The sequence below is a fragment of the Penaeus monodon genome, chromosome 1 (assembly GCF_015228065.2).
Source record: "Penaeus monodon isolate SGIC_2016 chromosome 1, NSTDA_Pmon_1, whole genome shotgun sequence".
NCBI classification, from domain to species: Eukaryota; Metazoa; Arthropoda; class Malacostraca; order Decapoda; family Penaeidae; genus Penaeus; species Penaeus monodon.
In genome coordinates, this window is record NC_051386.1 from 60,091,820 (window position 1) to 60,106,819 (window position 15,000).

Genomic DNA, 15,000 nt, shown 5'->3' on the forward strand with positions numbered 1-15,000 from the left:
TAAGGAGGGCCTCTACCTCCACTACAACACATTCTGCCTTGTCATGGTTGAGATAGCAAGTGGCATTGAAGCAAAGCATATCTATTTCTGTTGTGCGCTAGTCCACAAAAGTTGCCATGGATTTAGTCATGTCTTGGTAAGTAAGACCATCCCTTGCCAGTAAATATGTTGTTTTCTTTAATTTGATACACAGTTTATGCTGCGGGTTATCCTGTTACACTTTATCTACTGAATTCTTGAATAACATAAATGGAGCCCATGTTATAGACTGTAATGTGGAAGTTAGCCATCTGGTTAACAAATCCATGCCTTGATGTGTTACTAACATTGGGCTCTGCTCACATTCAGACTTTTTTTTTTTTGTAGAAGACAGAGATACCAGTGGGATTTAGCCTGCTCTAAATTATGAAGGTTGAACAGATGTGTACTTGTTCAGCCCCGGCTGCATTCATTGAGGAGAAATAGCCCACAAAAGTAGGCTTGAAGCCCCATGTCAACCTCATTACCTAAATGATTGTTAAGCTCAGGCCAGCAGTATAGCTAGCAGGGTAATTTTATATTTCTTGTTCCTCTTAGGCTTACAGGAGGAGGAATGAAAAAAAAGTTGCAGAATTTATAAAGCTTTTATATAGCATTTGTAGCTTTCATTTATGTATTCATGTATTATTATTATTATTATTATTATTATTATTATTATTATTATTATTATTATTATTATTATTATTATTATTATTATTGTTAATGTTATTATTATTGTTGTTATTTTTATTGTTATTGTTATTGCTTGTTTTATTATTATTATTATTATTATTATTATTATTATTATTATTATTATTATTATTGTTGTTGACTCTACAGTATATAGAGGATATGTCAATGTCTTTACTAAAAAATAAGTTTGAAGAGATTAACTGATTATTACCTTTTAATCTGCCCATTGACATTCAGTGTTACTAATACTCATAATGATATTAGAATGCTGTTCAGTACGATGAAGAGAAAAGAAATTAGTTCTTTACATTGGTATCTCAACAACACCATCAATGCTAAAGCAACTTTGGCATAACTTAGTAAAGTTATGGGTTACTGATTTAGCTGTATTATGTATAGGCAGAATGTTACGTTACTGATTATGCAGTGGAGGTAGAGAAGGGAGGTGAGTTGGCTTAATAAGGGTAAATGTCAGGTGAAGTTATTGATCACATGGAACTCCTTGCGACATTCTGTGCAATTCTGTGATTAAATTCATCTTTGAGAACGCTGGAATATGCAGGCACTCTTGGTAACAACACCACAGTGGTTGAATTGGATTTTGTTGTGTGGTTTGGAGGACAAAAGATCTGAGTTGTACCAGATAATGATGGAATACTCTTAAATGGAGAAAAAAATAATGTAGTATATTACATAAACTACTACTTGGATAGGGAGATATGTATGTGTGCACACGTGCACACAAACACAAACACATGCACACACACACACACACACACACACACACACACACACACACACACACACACACACACGTGCACATTGTGCACCACACACACACACACCACACACACACACACACAACACACACACACACACACACACACACACACACACACACACACACCCACACACACACACACACAGTAATGTGCAAACTATTATATATACAGATATATTTTTGCATCTGTTCCTAAATATACCTGTGTCCAGGCACACCCCAATGCATGCATGCATGCTAGCACACACAAACCCATGCACGCAAGCACCCTCATCAGTCGCACATCTTTTTGTCATGTATTTTTTCCAAATACAGTTTTTATTTTATTATCATTATTATTTCTTTTTATCATGCTTTTCTACGTAGGGTTTGTAAATGACAGTGATATGAGAATAGTTTAATCTCGAATAACACTGTTTTTTGGTAAAAGAAGGTAAGTAAGTCGGAGATTTATAAACTCATGAACTAATGACATTTATAAAATCATGAACTACACAAAAGGAATATATCCTCAGGGTGGATATATCCTTGTTGCTATTACTCATGTCAGTTTACTAAGTTGTTTGTTTAGCATCAACCAAATAATGAACGAAATGGTGTAATCTATTATTTATTTTTTATTTATTTTTTTTTTTTCCAAAAAAAAAGTGCTGGTAGTTATAGATTTATTTTTCCCCTGCTTTAATTGTACTCATTCTGATAACTTACTGATCCCCTCCTCCACCTAAAAAAAAAAAAAAAAAAAAAAAATAGTGCGTAGATAAATGATATGAAAAAAATTTGTTGATTGTCGTTGATGTTCAGTTTTTTTTTTTTTTTTTTTTATACTTTTTGAAATTCACATTTGATACTGCTCTTCTCTTTTGAAAGACTCAATACTCTCAGTTCTGTTTTGTTTCATATTGCTCTTTTTTTCTCACCATAATTCTGGTTAATACTAACTCGCCTTCACTTTTAGGTGAATGTAACAGGAATGTCATTTCTGCGAGGATCAGCCAACTATGTCTGGTGTACGACTTCTGTCTTGGGGAAGGGGGCCACGGGAGCTGTCTTTCAGGGCGTCAACAGGGTAAGCACTCAAACAAGAATGAACTGATGTGAAAATCTTTGTGTGTTGTCTTAATTATGCCACCATGTGTATAAGCTTATGTGTGTAGTTTTTTTTTTTTTTTTCTTTCTTTCTTTTTTTCTTTTTTTCTTTTTCTTTTCTTTTCTTCCTTTATTTTTTTTTTTTATTCTGTTAGGTATATTTTCCTCAAGTAGGTTTTTGGATATTTGATATTGAAATATTACAGTAGATTTATCCTTTGTTAGAATATGATTGTATAATGGCTAAAAGAAAGATTATCTCAGGATGAATATTTTATTTTAAAAGTCACTTTGCAAGGCTCAAAGAAGAACCCATTGGAGGACTAGACTCAGGTGAAGTAGTGATGGTAAACATTCATCTTATATTCAGTACAAAATTGGTGAGGTTGATTCACTTTTGGTGAGATACAGGAATACTGTTAAATCACATCCTTGTCAAATGAAATTATGGGGAGTGGTTACACTATGTACTAGTTCGTGAAAGAGATTTAAGAGGAATCAGAGCTTTATCGTTTTCCTTTATCCCTTTAGCATACGGGAGAACCAGTTGCTGTCAAGACGTTTAATCAGCTCTCACACATGCGGCCACACGAAGTACAAATGCGTGAGTTTGAAGTACTTAAGAAGGTCAACCATGAGAATATTGTAAAACTCCTGGCTATAGAAGAAGAGGTAAGGACTGTGCTTTTATGCTGCATTTCAAGTGTTGTACATATTGTACCTGTAATTGAATATTTCTACAGTGTGACTTCATATGAAATGATCTACTAAACATATGATATAAGTATGTAGTATATGTAGCATAGTATTCTTAGGAATATCAAAGTACCACAGAGGAAAAGTGGATAGATTAGATTCTGGACATCTTTTAAACCTGGACCCATTTCCCCCTGAGCAGCAAGAAGGTCCGGGGGAAGGTGATTGTGATGGAGCTTTGTACCGGAGGCTCGCTCTTCAACATTCTGGACGATCCGGAAAATAGTCATGGCCTGGAGGAGGATGAGTTTATCTTGGTTCTGTCACATCTTGGTTAGTGTTGCAATGTTTGTTATTGCAGTCCATAATAATAATGATCCAGTTACTCCCAGATAAAGATTTTTTTTTTTTTTTTTTTTTTTTCTCTTCTCCCTTAGTACCATTACCTTAAGTAATCTTTATGATATGATAGACAGATACTTTTTTCAAACTGAATGATTTACTTCTTTTTTTTACTTTATTACAGCTGCAGGGATGAAACATTTGAGGGACAATAGTCTAGTACATCGTGATCTCAAACCGGGGAACATCATGAAGTTTACAGATGTCGACGGATCTACTATATATAAGTTAACAGATTTTGGTGCTGCTCGAGAATTGCAAGATGACCAGCAGTTCATGTCTCTATATGGAACAGAAGAGTATTTGGTGAGTTGCAAAGTTTTAGCTAACCTTTTTTCTGTTTCTATCTTCCCTTTAAGGATGTAATAAGAACATGCAGAAATAGGAATGTACACTTTTATTTGTTCAATACCCAAGATAACCTTTGTTGACATTTCTTGCAGCACCCCGACATGTATGAACGTGCAGTGCTCAGAAAACCTGTCGGGAAGACCTTTGGAGCCCGGGTGGATCTGTGGTCAATAGGTAGGCCTCTGCAGTAATTGTTATTTAAAGTCTGCTGATCTAAGGTTTATGAGCTAGATGTTACTATATGAGTTTGATGTTTATGGATATATATATATATATATATATATATATATATATATATATATATATATATATATATATATATATATAATATATACATATACACATATACACATATACACCATATACATATACATATACATATATATATATATATATATATATATATATATATATATATATATATATATATATATATTATATATATATATATATATATATACGCACAGATAATTATTTGATATATACAGTTTGCAAATGTAATAGAATGGCCTGTAAATTTTGAGGAGCTTGATAATCTGTTGGCCACATGAACTTAAAAGACAGGCAAGTACAGAATATCACCATTCAGTTTTGTTCATGTAAGCATTAATAAAATCATCTTTCTGTACGGCAACAGGTGTGACACTTTACCACGTGGCCACAGGTCAGCTTCCTTTCCGCCCGTATGGAGGTCGGCGAAACAAAGAGACCATGTACCATATAACAACGGAGAAGGCCCCAGGAGTCATATCGGGTGTACAGACTTCAGAAAACGGGCCAATTGACTGGTGCACAGAGCTGCCTGAAACTTGCCAGTTGAGCCTGTAAGTGTATAGGCATGTTAAGCATTCAGAATTTCCTGGGGATGTATAGAATGTGGGTTAAAGAAATGATGACACGAGAACCAATATAAAAGAGGATAGATGAAGTTGTAACTGTGTAATTGGAAATCATTAAGAAGGTTGACATAGTGTTAGACTTCATTTAGCTTTAACACATTGGATCTGGATGCTTCACTGCTATCACGTGGCCCAAAATGCAGGCTTACTTGAGTTGCCACTCTGATGGGTGTGCAGTAGGCTGGGCACATGTGGATGCTCGTGTTTAGTGACAAGACTCTATGCCTCCCCTTTGCAATGTTATTTTCAGTTTTTATGCATAAGCAGTTAAATTTTATTTATTTTATTTTATTTATTTTTTTTCTTTCTTTCTTTCTTTCTTTCTCTTTTCCAATGTCATCAGTCATTTGATTTGCTTTTAGCCAGATTATAATAGACTGCTTATGATGGCAAGTTCACGTCATTCCGGCTCACAGCCAAATTTTCTTATGACAGCATGTTCACATCACCTGCCCCTCAAGTCAAATTTTTTCATGACATGATGGTCACGTCATCCAGATTTGATTGTTGTCTTATTTTAATTTTCAGGGGGCTTCGTAAGTTGGTAACTCCTCTACTAGCAGGCCTTCTTGAAGTTGATCCCCAGAGAATGTGGAACTTTGAACGGTTCTTCCAGGAAGTTACTATGATACTGAGCAAGAAAGTGGTTCACATCTTCTTCGTAAACAAGGTGCAGCCTATTACGGTATACATGGATCCGGAACATAGGTGAGTGCATGGAGCACAAACTAAAACATGAAAAAATTAATTCTTAGGATAGTTTTTTACTTACAGTACAAAATAGTCATTAACTTAGCATTGTATAAAAATGCAGGTGAGAGATTTTTAATGAAAATTATATAAGATGTTTACAAGAAATACATAATTTTCAAGTACACTTGTAGATTCTTTCAAAGGTCTTTTCTTTCCCATGTTTAGGTATGAAGAACTGCAATACCTGATTTGTGAACAGACAGACATGAATCCAGTCAACCAGCTTCTGCTCTATGACAAGAAACACTTGAGTGACATTGTGGCTCCAGACCAGCCGTCTTCTTCGTATCCGTCAACAACTCCTCGAACGCCGTTGGTTCTCTTCTCAAAACAAGATGATGACATCACACTCACTCTACCAGAAACCCCGGGTAGGAGTGCGAGAATACTCAGTCAAAGGATACTTATGTCAAGTCATTTGTTATATTCCTGACAGTAATTCATATTAGTCTGCCTTTTTCCAGGATATTTCAAATGCAAATGTTGGTATATGGTATGCCTATGCTATAAATAGGTTCATAATAATGTAGATAAATGTTTAAATGAATATACCTGTATACATAGTAATAACTTGGTAATAGCAACATTTCTCAATTTCATTGTCAGTTAAGTGTATTTTCCCTTGTGCATCTTACCCTTATTAGATTCATTAATGAAGGAGAGAGTACTTAACCCTTTCCCAATGGGTAGTATTCATAGTGGCCCGGGCCCCGCTGCCGGGGGCTTATATCATCGCCCTAGCATGCGCGACCACTCATGCCAAATACCAGCATCCCATGCCATTTCTTCGTAATACTACGAAGATATGTTGTATTTTCAGTTTTTATTATTTTCTAAAGTCTCTACTTGCCAAACTTCCTGATAAATCGAGACTGAAGGGTATTTTTGTTGTTATATAGACTCCATAGTTGATTCATTATTCAGTCTATAGTCTGAATAAAATAAGCAGTGTGCGGCATCATGGAGTTGAAATCGTCGGTTTGTTGCATTATTATTATTATTATTATTATTATTATTATTATTATTATTTATTTTTTTTTTTTTTTTTTTTTTTTTTTATTTTTTTTTTTTTTTTTTTTTTGCCTAGTAAAAATGAGAAAGTGTTAAAAACGACCTAATCACACTTTCAGTGGCAGAAAAATAATATTTTGCCGTGATTGTAATAAAAAATAACTCTTGGCATCTCCTATGGCATGTACATACATGCCCCCAGCAGATAGTCCCGCCATGCCATGGCATGTGCGTACATGCCACCCGTCAGGAATGGGTTAAGATTGAAATTGCTGATTATTATATTATAATATGTAATGATATGATGCAGTTTGTACATTCTATTTGTATTAAGTGTATAATTAACTTGTTATAAACTGTAAAATATCAGGAAAGTATTAGCAACATTAAAGAGGAGAAAAATAAATGACCATAGCTTTTCCTGTGATCTCATCTTGAACAGGGTCATTGCCTTTGTAATCTGATTTCTTCCTGTTGTTTCACAGCTGTTAAATTTGGAAGCTTCCCAACTTTGGTAAGTGTAGAACATGATGCTGCAGTGGGAAAGTCAATGTGTTCAGTTGGCCATGCTATTAAGCGCAAGATCGACTACTTCTCAAAATGTGTCCACCTGATGGATTATAGTGTTCTCATGTTCATGTAAGTAAGCAGGATAACTTTAAGTGCTCATGTGCTCATATATGTAACATAAGTGTATATATCTTATTATGTAAATTAAATTTTGTGCTAGTGATCCTATATGTAACAACTTCTATGCTCAAATTGGTTTTATGTTCTTCAGCGAAGTGATTGTCACCCAGTTAACGACTCTGCAAGACCGTGTTGGCCATGTCCAGTCCCTTACATCAGCTGTCAGTGATCGTTTTAGTCAGTTGGTAGCCAATCACAGAAGATTCCTTATGTTAACTCAGATGTGTGGAGGAAACCAGGAGAGCAGCTCTCAACCCCTAAGAGAACGTCTAGAGGATCTGGTCAACAACAAAGTTGATGCTGAGAAAGCTGTAAGTGCAGATAAGTGTATTGCAAATTTCTTCAATTTGTAATACTTCACTATGCATGAATATTCCCTCCCTTAGTCCCTTCTGTCTCCACTTTTAGCATCACTTCCCTCCTGCTCCCTCCCTTGATGCAAGCTATATCCTCCATCCTTCTGTTGACTCCCTCCCCACACCCACCAGTAATCCCCAGAATATAGGTAGTAAGGCTAACACAAGTTCAGCAGAGTTACATACATATTTGTTACCAAACTGTCAAGGCCACACCAACCCAGGAGTCATCACCCACCCAATCAGCAGCCCAGAGGCTTGAAGAGATGATGGGAAACATAGTCCTCGAGGAGATGGTGGTGAGTGCAATTGTAACTAGAGATTAGAGTGTTCTGAAAGATGCAAGCAAGCATGGATGACACTGCACTGGCACCAGATCCCTTGTTGCAGGGGCTTTCTGTGGTTACAAGCAATATTTGTCTTAGCTGATTAATTGTGTGGGGTTTTTCCTCTTACCCAAGTTTCTCATGTAAATTTGTATTATACTCTTGGTATGTTTGCTTTTAAAAAATTATCATATGTAACAGGAAAACATTAGGCTTTGTGTCATAATTACAATTTTATCATTGATAAAAATGCAATGGGACAAAGATGTTTTTCAATGTATATCAAAAGGGACAAAAGATGTTTTCCTTTGTATATCAGAGTGTATATAATGTGCTGTTTTGTAAGTTTAATGTACCAGAAAATTATTAAAACTAAAATTTGGCTTCCAAAAATTTTGTTGACTTCTTCATTGATAATAGAATAAGAATCATGATTAGAAATTAAACATGGTGACAGTGGATAATGACAACTTTAAAGATGATCCTGTGAAATTGACTACCATTAATTCATATTTGGTACAGGGAAAATGCAACAATGAGTTTAAGACTTGAAAGCTTTCATTCAGTTTTATAAAGGTTTGGACATTTGTTCTATGCCTTTTTTTTTTTCTTTACTTTTCTTTTCTCTTCATTTTATTTATCCCTTCTGTATAGGAATGCCTTTCTCCTTTCTGTTTCTTTCTCACTTGTGCTCCACATGCACCCTAGAGACATGCAGGTTCTTTGATATCACATTGTGTGTTTTGTGTACTAATATACAGAAATAAGTTGGTGTTTATAAATGATGGCTATGTTTGATAAACCATTTTTTTGCTTTTGTGTTTGTGTGTGTGTGTGTGTGTGTATTTTTTTGAGTTAGTAACCTAAGGGACTTTGGGTTGAGATCAAAAGATTCATTAGATTGAAGAAAAGTAAAGGGAGGAAGATGTCGTATGTAATGTGTAGAAATAGAATGTTCAGGATGATGAGAATATTTTGATCAGGAATACTTGATCTGTTCATGAATAACCTGCTGAACAATCATGGTGAACTATCAGGAAAAAATATTCGTTTCAGAATTGGTACGTCTCACATATTTTTCATCATCACTATATTATCTAAGGATTAAAGAATTACTTTTTTGAATTTTAACATTTCTTTTGTATATATGATTTATGTACTGTAGATGCTTTACTGAATATGGCCTTCGAAAACTAGTTCTGTTTTTTTGTTTTATTTCATTTTATTTATTTATTTATTATGTATTTTTATTTATTTATTTATTTATTTATTTTCCCATTTTTCATTTATTTGTTAATTTGTTCTTACACAGAGTGGTTTCATAACACACACCCTTTTCTAAAGGGGCATCACATTACAAGGGAGATGTGTGATATCAGTATTAATCCATCTTTTAATTCCTATATCCTTTGGCTAACATCCTCCCTGTCAGTACATTTGGCCCATCTTGCTGCTAGGAACTATAGACTTTAAAACAAATTTCAACATAAGAACACATATTAGAAAGAAGTCAGGTCGAAACTAAAGGTTCTGTGATGTTTGGTGTTCCATATCATCTGATTTTAATAATTTAGATCAGAAGTGTTCCCCTGAAGCCTTATGTTCAGAATTTTAGAATTTTTTGCATTTAGCAATATGTATATTTGTTACCCTCTTTTTTTCTAGGATTTTCATTGTAAAAGTTCTTATTGGTTATTAAATAACCAGTATGGACTTGTCATCAATATGCCAACCCTAAAATTCTCGTAATATATTGAATCCATGTAAAATATCCTTACATAGGATACCATACCCCATTCATTTTAATATAGCCATCCAAAAGCCATTTGCAGCATAACTTGGTTATAGAATCCTCACTATTATATTGCCACACATGTACTTTACATTTTTATTGTATATTGTATATTGACTATTATTTCTATTTCTTCTTGTGTTCAATATTTAAGAATGGGTACCAATAATAGGGGTTTGCAAAATAAGTATCTTGAGTTACATACAGTTTTTTGTCATAATTTGGCTCATTTAAGGTAAGTTTTAATGTTGTTTAGTCGTGTATTTTAGAATTCCTCTGTGATTGCAAGGTCATGTACACCTTCCTGGTGGAAATATTATACAAAACATCATAGGAGTCTTCCTTTTTACTATAGTTGGATTTGAATTATCTTTTAGTGTACAGGATAGGGATTGTCATTATGTAGGACAACTTGCAATTTTTAATGGAAGTAAAGCAAGGGTTTAGAAGTGAGGGAAAGTGAAGGAGGAAAGAGGAGGAAATAAGAGTAAGAGAAGGAGATATAATCTGCTGCAGTAAGTTGAGTATTAAAGACTATGATAATGAGATGCGGTAAAGAGAATGCAGATTGGCATTGTTATAATGTACATAAATGTATATAAATGAAGAAATCTTCCTTGGCTTATACTTAGTGAAATTTCCATTGCTTTATAATGCTTAATGTAACAAGCTAGTAGTTCACTGCCTTTTATCTAGATGTCTAAAAGATCTAAAAATCTGAAAGGAAATTCAAGATTTAATTACAAGGCATGTTTAAGTAGAATTAGATTTAGGGTAGTTAGGTGATTTGTCTTCTTTACAATGTGTGGATTAATTTGTTTTGAGTGCTGCATACTTTAACCCTATGAAAAACAAGGTGAAATTAAAGTTCATACAGGGTTGGATATACCTATGTTTTTTTTCTTTTGTCTTTGATATTACTGTTTGCCATTATTATTGATTTTCCACTGATTTTTTCACAAAATGGTTTAGAGAATGAAACTTAAGATTTTTCCTGTTTATTTACACATCACTTACAAATATTTTTTGTTTACTGAAACCATTTCCATAAAGCATAAGTAATGCTTGAGCCTCACTTTCTTAGGTTCGCGACTCCCTCAATGCCATGCTGCCAGTTGTGAACCAGCTGTACGAGAGGGTGGTCCGAGGAGGCCAGCTGCGTCGTCAGTGGCAGCAGGCTGGAAACAATGCCGTAGCTGTGGAGAGAGCGCCAAATAAAGCCTCTACTTACGTCACCAAACTCAGGGAGTCTTGGCAGCACTTGCTCAGAGATAGAGCAGCAAGAAGTAAGTCTGTAGAGAAGTTAATGGAATTGTTTTAATCCAGTGCTTGGAACTTATGCCTTAGGCAAGAGAGCTTGTAGCTGGGTGCAGTGAAAGAGAAGGAAACAGCAAATGATTCAGGCAGAAGTAATGATGAACAAAATGAGTCACTGGAAGAAAGGAAAAAAAAAATGACTGGGCCTTTTTTTCTTTCTTTCTTTTTTAATATTCTTATTAAATTGCACATGGTGAGGTAAGCCAGAAAACCTAATTGTGCAGTTATAAGTTTAATTGGATCCTTTGATGCATAAATGCAACTTATGCCAAGTAGTTGAAAAAGATAAGGTAAAGCAAATAAAGAAAGTGTTCCAGAATATACAGATTCAAAGAAGGGCTACGAAAACTGTGTTCCCTTGAGTGTATGTAGTAACTAGGTGACCTTAAAAAGAATTTCCTTGATGTTTTCTGGCAAATGTGAGTCAGTTATGAAGTTTAATCATTGAAGTTTTCTCTCTCTCTCACCTCAACCTCACTTCCTATTGCTTGAGGTATTAGATGTGGTGCAGTACTATGTGGGTCATTTCCTTTTTATGCATACTTGATAGACATTTTTTTTTTTACCCCCCTCCAGCACTAACATTTAACGATGAGCAGTTCCACTTGCTCGAGAAGATGAAAATGAAAGAGACGGCGAAGTCCTTAGAAACCCTCCTGGCCTCCGTCACAGCTACACTTCACCACACTACAGATAACTTGGCCGACTGGTGCAAGTGCGTGGAATTTCTTTTTGTTTTCTTCTTCTTCTTTTCTTTTTTATAAGAGTCATTATTGATTTTTTGTGTCTATGAGCTTTTTATTTTTAAGACTAAATAGTTAAGTAGATTATTCAGCTTTGAACTTTGTAAACTGGTTGTGAAATCTTCAAACACTACGCACTAAACAGTACACGCACGAGCTCATGTCGTGGTATTTCACCCTCTTGGCACACCTCAGAGTCGCCAAAGTCCAGCGAGTCCAGACGGAGATTGAAGAGGCGGACGTGGAGAAGCACGAGGGGCTGTTGTCTTCTTTCCAGGACACCTTAGGCAATACAGAGGACCAGTACCACCAAACCCTCTCTGGACTCCTGGCAGCCATTAAGGACAAGAAGTTGCAGGATGACCCGAGATTGCAAACTGAGGTCTGTTTGTTTGTTTGTTTTTGTTTTTTCCCTCTTCTCTCGCTCTTTCTCTGTCTAACTGTCTCTCTCTCCTCTCTCTCTCTCTCTCTCTCTCTCTCTCTCTCTCTCTCTCTCTCTCTCTCCTCTCTCTCTCTCTCTCTCTCTCTGTCTCTGTCCTCTCTCTCTCTTCTCTCTCTCTCTCTCTCTCTTCTCTCTCTTCTCTCTCTTCTCTCTCTCTCTCTCTCTCTCTCTCTCTCTCTCTCTCTCTCTCTCTCTCTCTCTCTCTCTCTCTCTCTCCCTCTCCCCCTCCCCCCCTCCCCCTCTCCCTCCCTCCTCTCTCACCCCCCTTCCCCCTCTCCCACCCACTCCCCCATACCCTCTCCCTCCATCTCCTTCTCCCCTCCCTTTCCCCCTCCCCCTCCCCCTCCCCTCCCCCTCCCCTCCCCCTCACCCCTCCTGTCCTCTCTCCCTCTCTTCCTCTCCACTCCCTCTCTACCTTTCTCTCTGTTCATAGATATAAAGACATGTATTCATAAGTAAGTTTATTACGAAATAGATAATTTGATGTTTTAATTTAGCGCCATGTGACCGGTAAAAGTAAGAAGCTAATAGGTCTGTTCTTCACAGAATCCAGACACAGGGGCAGCTAAGATCAACAGCGGAACAGGCGGCACAAACGAGTCAAAAGAGACACAAAAGTCAAAGAAAGAAAGTTTGAATAAGGCTCGGTTGAAACTCTCGTGAGTATTCCGTTGGGAGGCCGACTCTGGCTTTTTATTTCTTGTGTCTTTTTCCTTTCTTGCCTTTTTTTATGATTATTATTATTGTTATTGTTGTTGTTATTATTATTGTTGTTGTTGTTGTTGTTATTGTTATTGTTGTTGTTAATATTACTTTTAATCTTCCTCTCTCTCCTTTCTGTCTTTCTTTCTTTCTATCTTTCTTTGTTTGCGTCCATATGCATGGGACATTGGTTAAGGCTTTTGGTTTTTATTATTATTATTATCCAAAAATCTTTGAACAGTGAAAATCAAGTTATCAATGCTATATATTGGTGATATATTGTGATCCAGGTATCTGTACAAAGTCATTATGCATTGCACCTTTCTTGTTGCTAAGGGAAATGATGTCCATTGAATATGTTAGATGTTATCTAATGATTACTAAATACATGAGTTATGGGGAGATGGGGAAATATTTTTTTGGATATTGTATTTCATATTGATTTAATTTTCAGTTTGCGTGAAATGTGTGAAGCTCAAGAAGAAGTTATGAGACTGCTGGAGGAAAATGGTACAATTATCAAGAGATTCCAGCGCATTACAAGTCAGTCTGACCTGTCGGAAGACCATTAGTGAAAGCAAGCATTATTAGTGAGATTCTTTTGTTGTTATATTTTAGGTAACATCTGCAAACACTTGATTAATTTGTTTATTTGTTTGTGTTTGTTATCAGGATTTTAAGGTTAATGATCTATATTGTTGTACTTAGCATAAATTGTTTCAAGCAGATTTTATTTGTTATTTTTTGTTAGTCAAATTTCAAGATTATTTGCCTGTATTATTGTAGTTTATGTGAATTACGTCAAGCAGAACTTGTATATATTCATTAACTGTACATTATCATTTTGCATTTATTGATGGATTCACTTCACAAAGTCTGGTGCATTACATGAATGATTTTGTGAAAACAATTTGTAAAGATATTGATGCACTGTTGTATTACATTTCCAAGATAGAAATTTAGAGAAATGTATGAGTGATAGTAGAAAATAAAATAGATTATTATTATTATTTATTTATTTTTTATTTATTTTTTTTTTTTATTATTATTTTTTGTAAGTTAATAATGTGAGATCAGCTTTAATTATAGACAGTCATATTTATCATTGTTAAAAGTAGGATAGAGAAAGTATTTCCATGCATTTTGTACCTGGTAATACACAAAGAAGCAAAGACACTTTATGATAATTATGGAGGGTATCTGCAATATTTTTTTTTTTTTTTTTTTTTTTATCACAGTGTCCTCAGTTGTTTTTGATTGTTAAGATGGCAAGTTTTTTTTATGTGTTATAGAGTGGTCTCATAGATTGCTTACTTTTAGGTATGCCATTTTCACAAGTACAGAATTCAGACTGAGGGTGATTATATAGCCCCAGGTGTCAAGACTTGAGTGATTTACACATGCCCTTTAACCCAAAGGAATGCAGTACATGCATAACAATTAAAGCAAAATTATTATAAAAGTTTTTCTTATTGTAAAAGTCGGAGTATATTTTTATCAATTTTTGTTATATATATATATTTTTTTTCTTTTTGTATCAGTGAAGTGTTAAATAAAACACTTGTTTGTAAGTGAATAGATTTTGGTCAAGGGAAATTCTGAAGTTGTTTTCAATATGCAAGTATTTTGAATCATCTAAGATATATATTCCATTCTACTTTTGGAACATAATACCCAATTTGTAAATTTGTATTTTTAAGTAATTTCAAGAGTCATTCTGATCTTGTCTTACATAGGAGCCAAGATGTTTTCCAAATCTGTGGGACTCAAAATGGAATCAAACTGTGTCTTGCATTGTGAAGTAGTCAGCTGCCTAGTTGGGATACAAGTGACATGTGTAATGGCATCGTTATGGAGCCATTTATTATGAAGAATAGGGTGACTCAATTACAAATCCTTTTTATAATACTTAGTCTCTAGGTTGCACACAGACGTTGCA

At 35.0% G+C, this 15,000-nt stretch overlaps 1 protein-coding gene across 5 annotated transcripts in view; it reads left to right on the forward strand.

Moving 5' to 3' along the window:
- LOC119575141 (inhibitor of nuclear factor kappa-B kinase subunit epsilon-like) overlaps positions 1–15,000 on the forward strand; it is a 25,913-nt gene that overhangs the window by 10,271 nt on the left and 642 nt on the right. For 2 of the 5 annotated variants that reach the window (XM_037922581.1, XM_037922592.1), the window contains exons 2-17: positions 2,451–2,561; positions 3,113–3,253; positions 3,480–3,610; positions 3,804–3,985; positions 4,123–4,204; positions 4,668–4,854; positions 5,458–5,637; positions 5,848–6,053; positions 7,179–7,332; positions 7,475–7,694; positions 7,949–8,038; positions 10,942–11,143; positions 11,751–11,889; positions 12,113–12,299; positions 12,906–13,018; positions 13,516–15,000. The exon at positions 13,516–15,000 is cut by the window's right edge and continues 642 nt beyond it. In XM_037922581.1, the coding sequence (XP_037778509.1) occupies positions 3,508–3,610; positions 3,804–3,985; positions 4,123–4,204; positions 4,668–4,854; positions 5,458–5,637; positions 5,848–6,053; positions 7,179–7,332; positions 7,475–7,694; positions 7,949–8,038; positions 10,942–11,143; positions 11,751–11,889; positions 12,113–12,299; positions 12,906–13,018; positions 13,516–13,633 (2,163 nt within the window). In that variant the 5' untranslated portion in view covers positions 2,451–2,561; positions 3,113–3,253; positions 3,480–3,507 and the 3' untranslated portion in view covers positions 13,634–15,000. The remainder of the gene's footprint in view (positions 1–2,450; positions 2,562–3,112; positions 3,254–3,479; positions 3,611–3,803; positions 3,986–4,122; positions 4,205–4,667; positions 4,855–5,457; positions 5,638–5,847; positions 6,054–7,178; positions 7,333–7,474; positions 7,695–7,948; positions 8,039–10,941; positions 11,144–11,750; positions 11,890–12,112; positions 12,300–12,905; positions 13,019–13,515) is intronic. The other 3 variants (XM_037922603.1, XM_037922614.1, XM_037922623.1) reach the window with 2 other exon arrangements.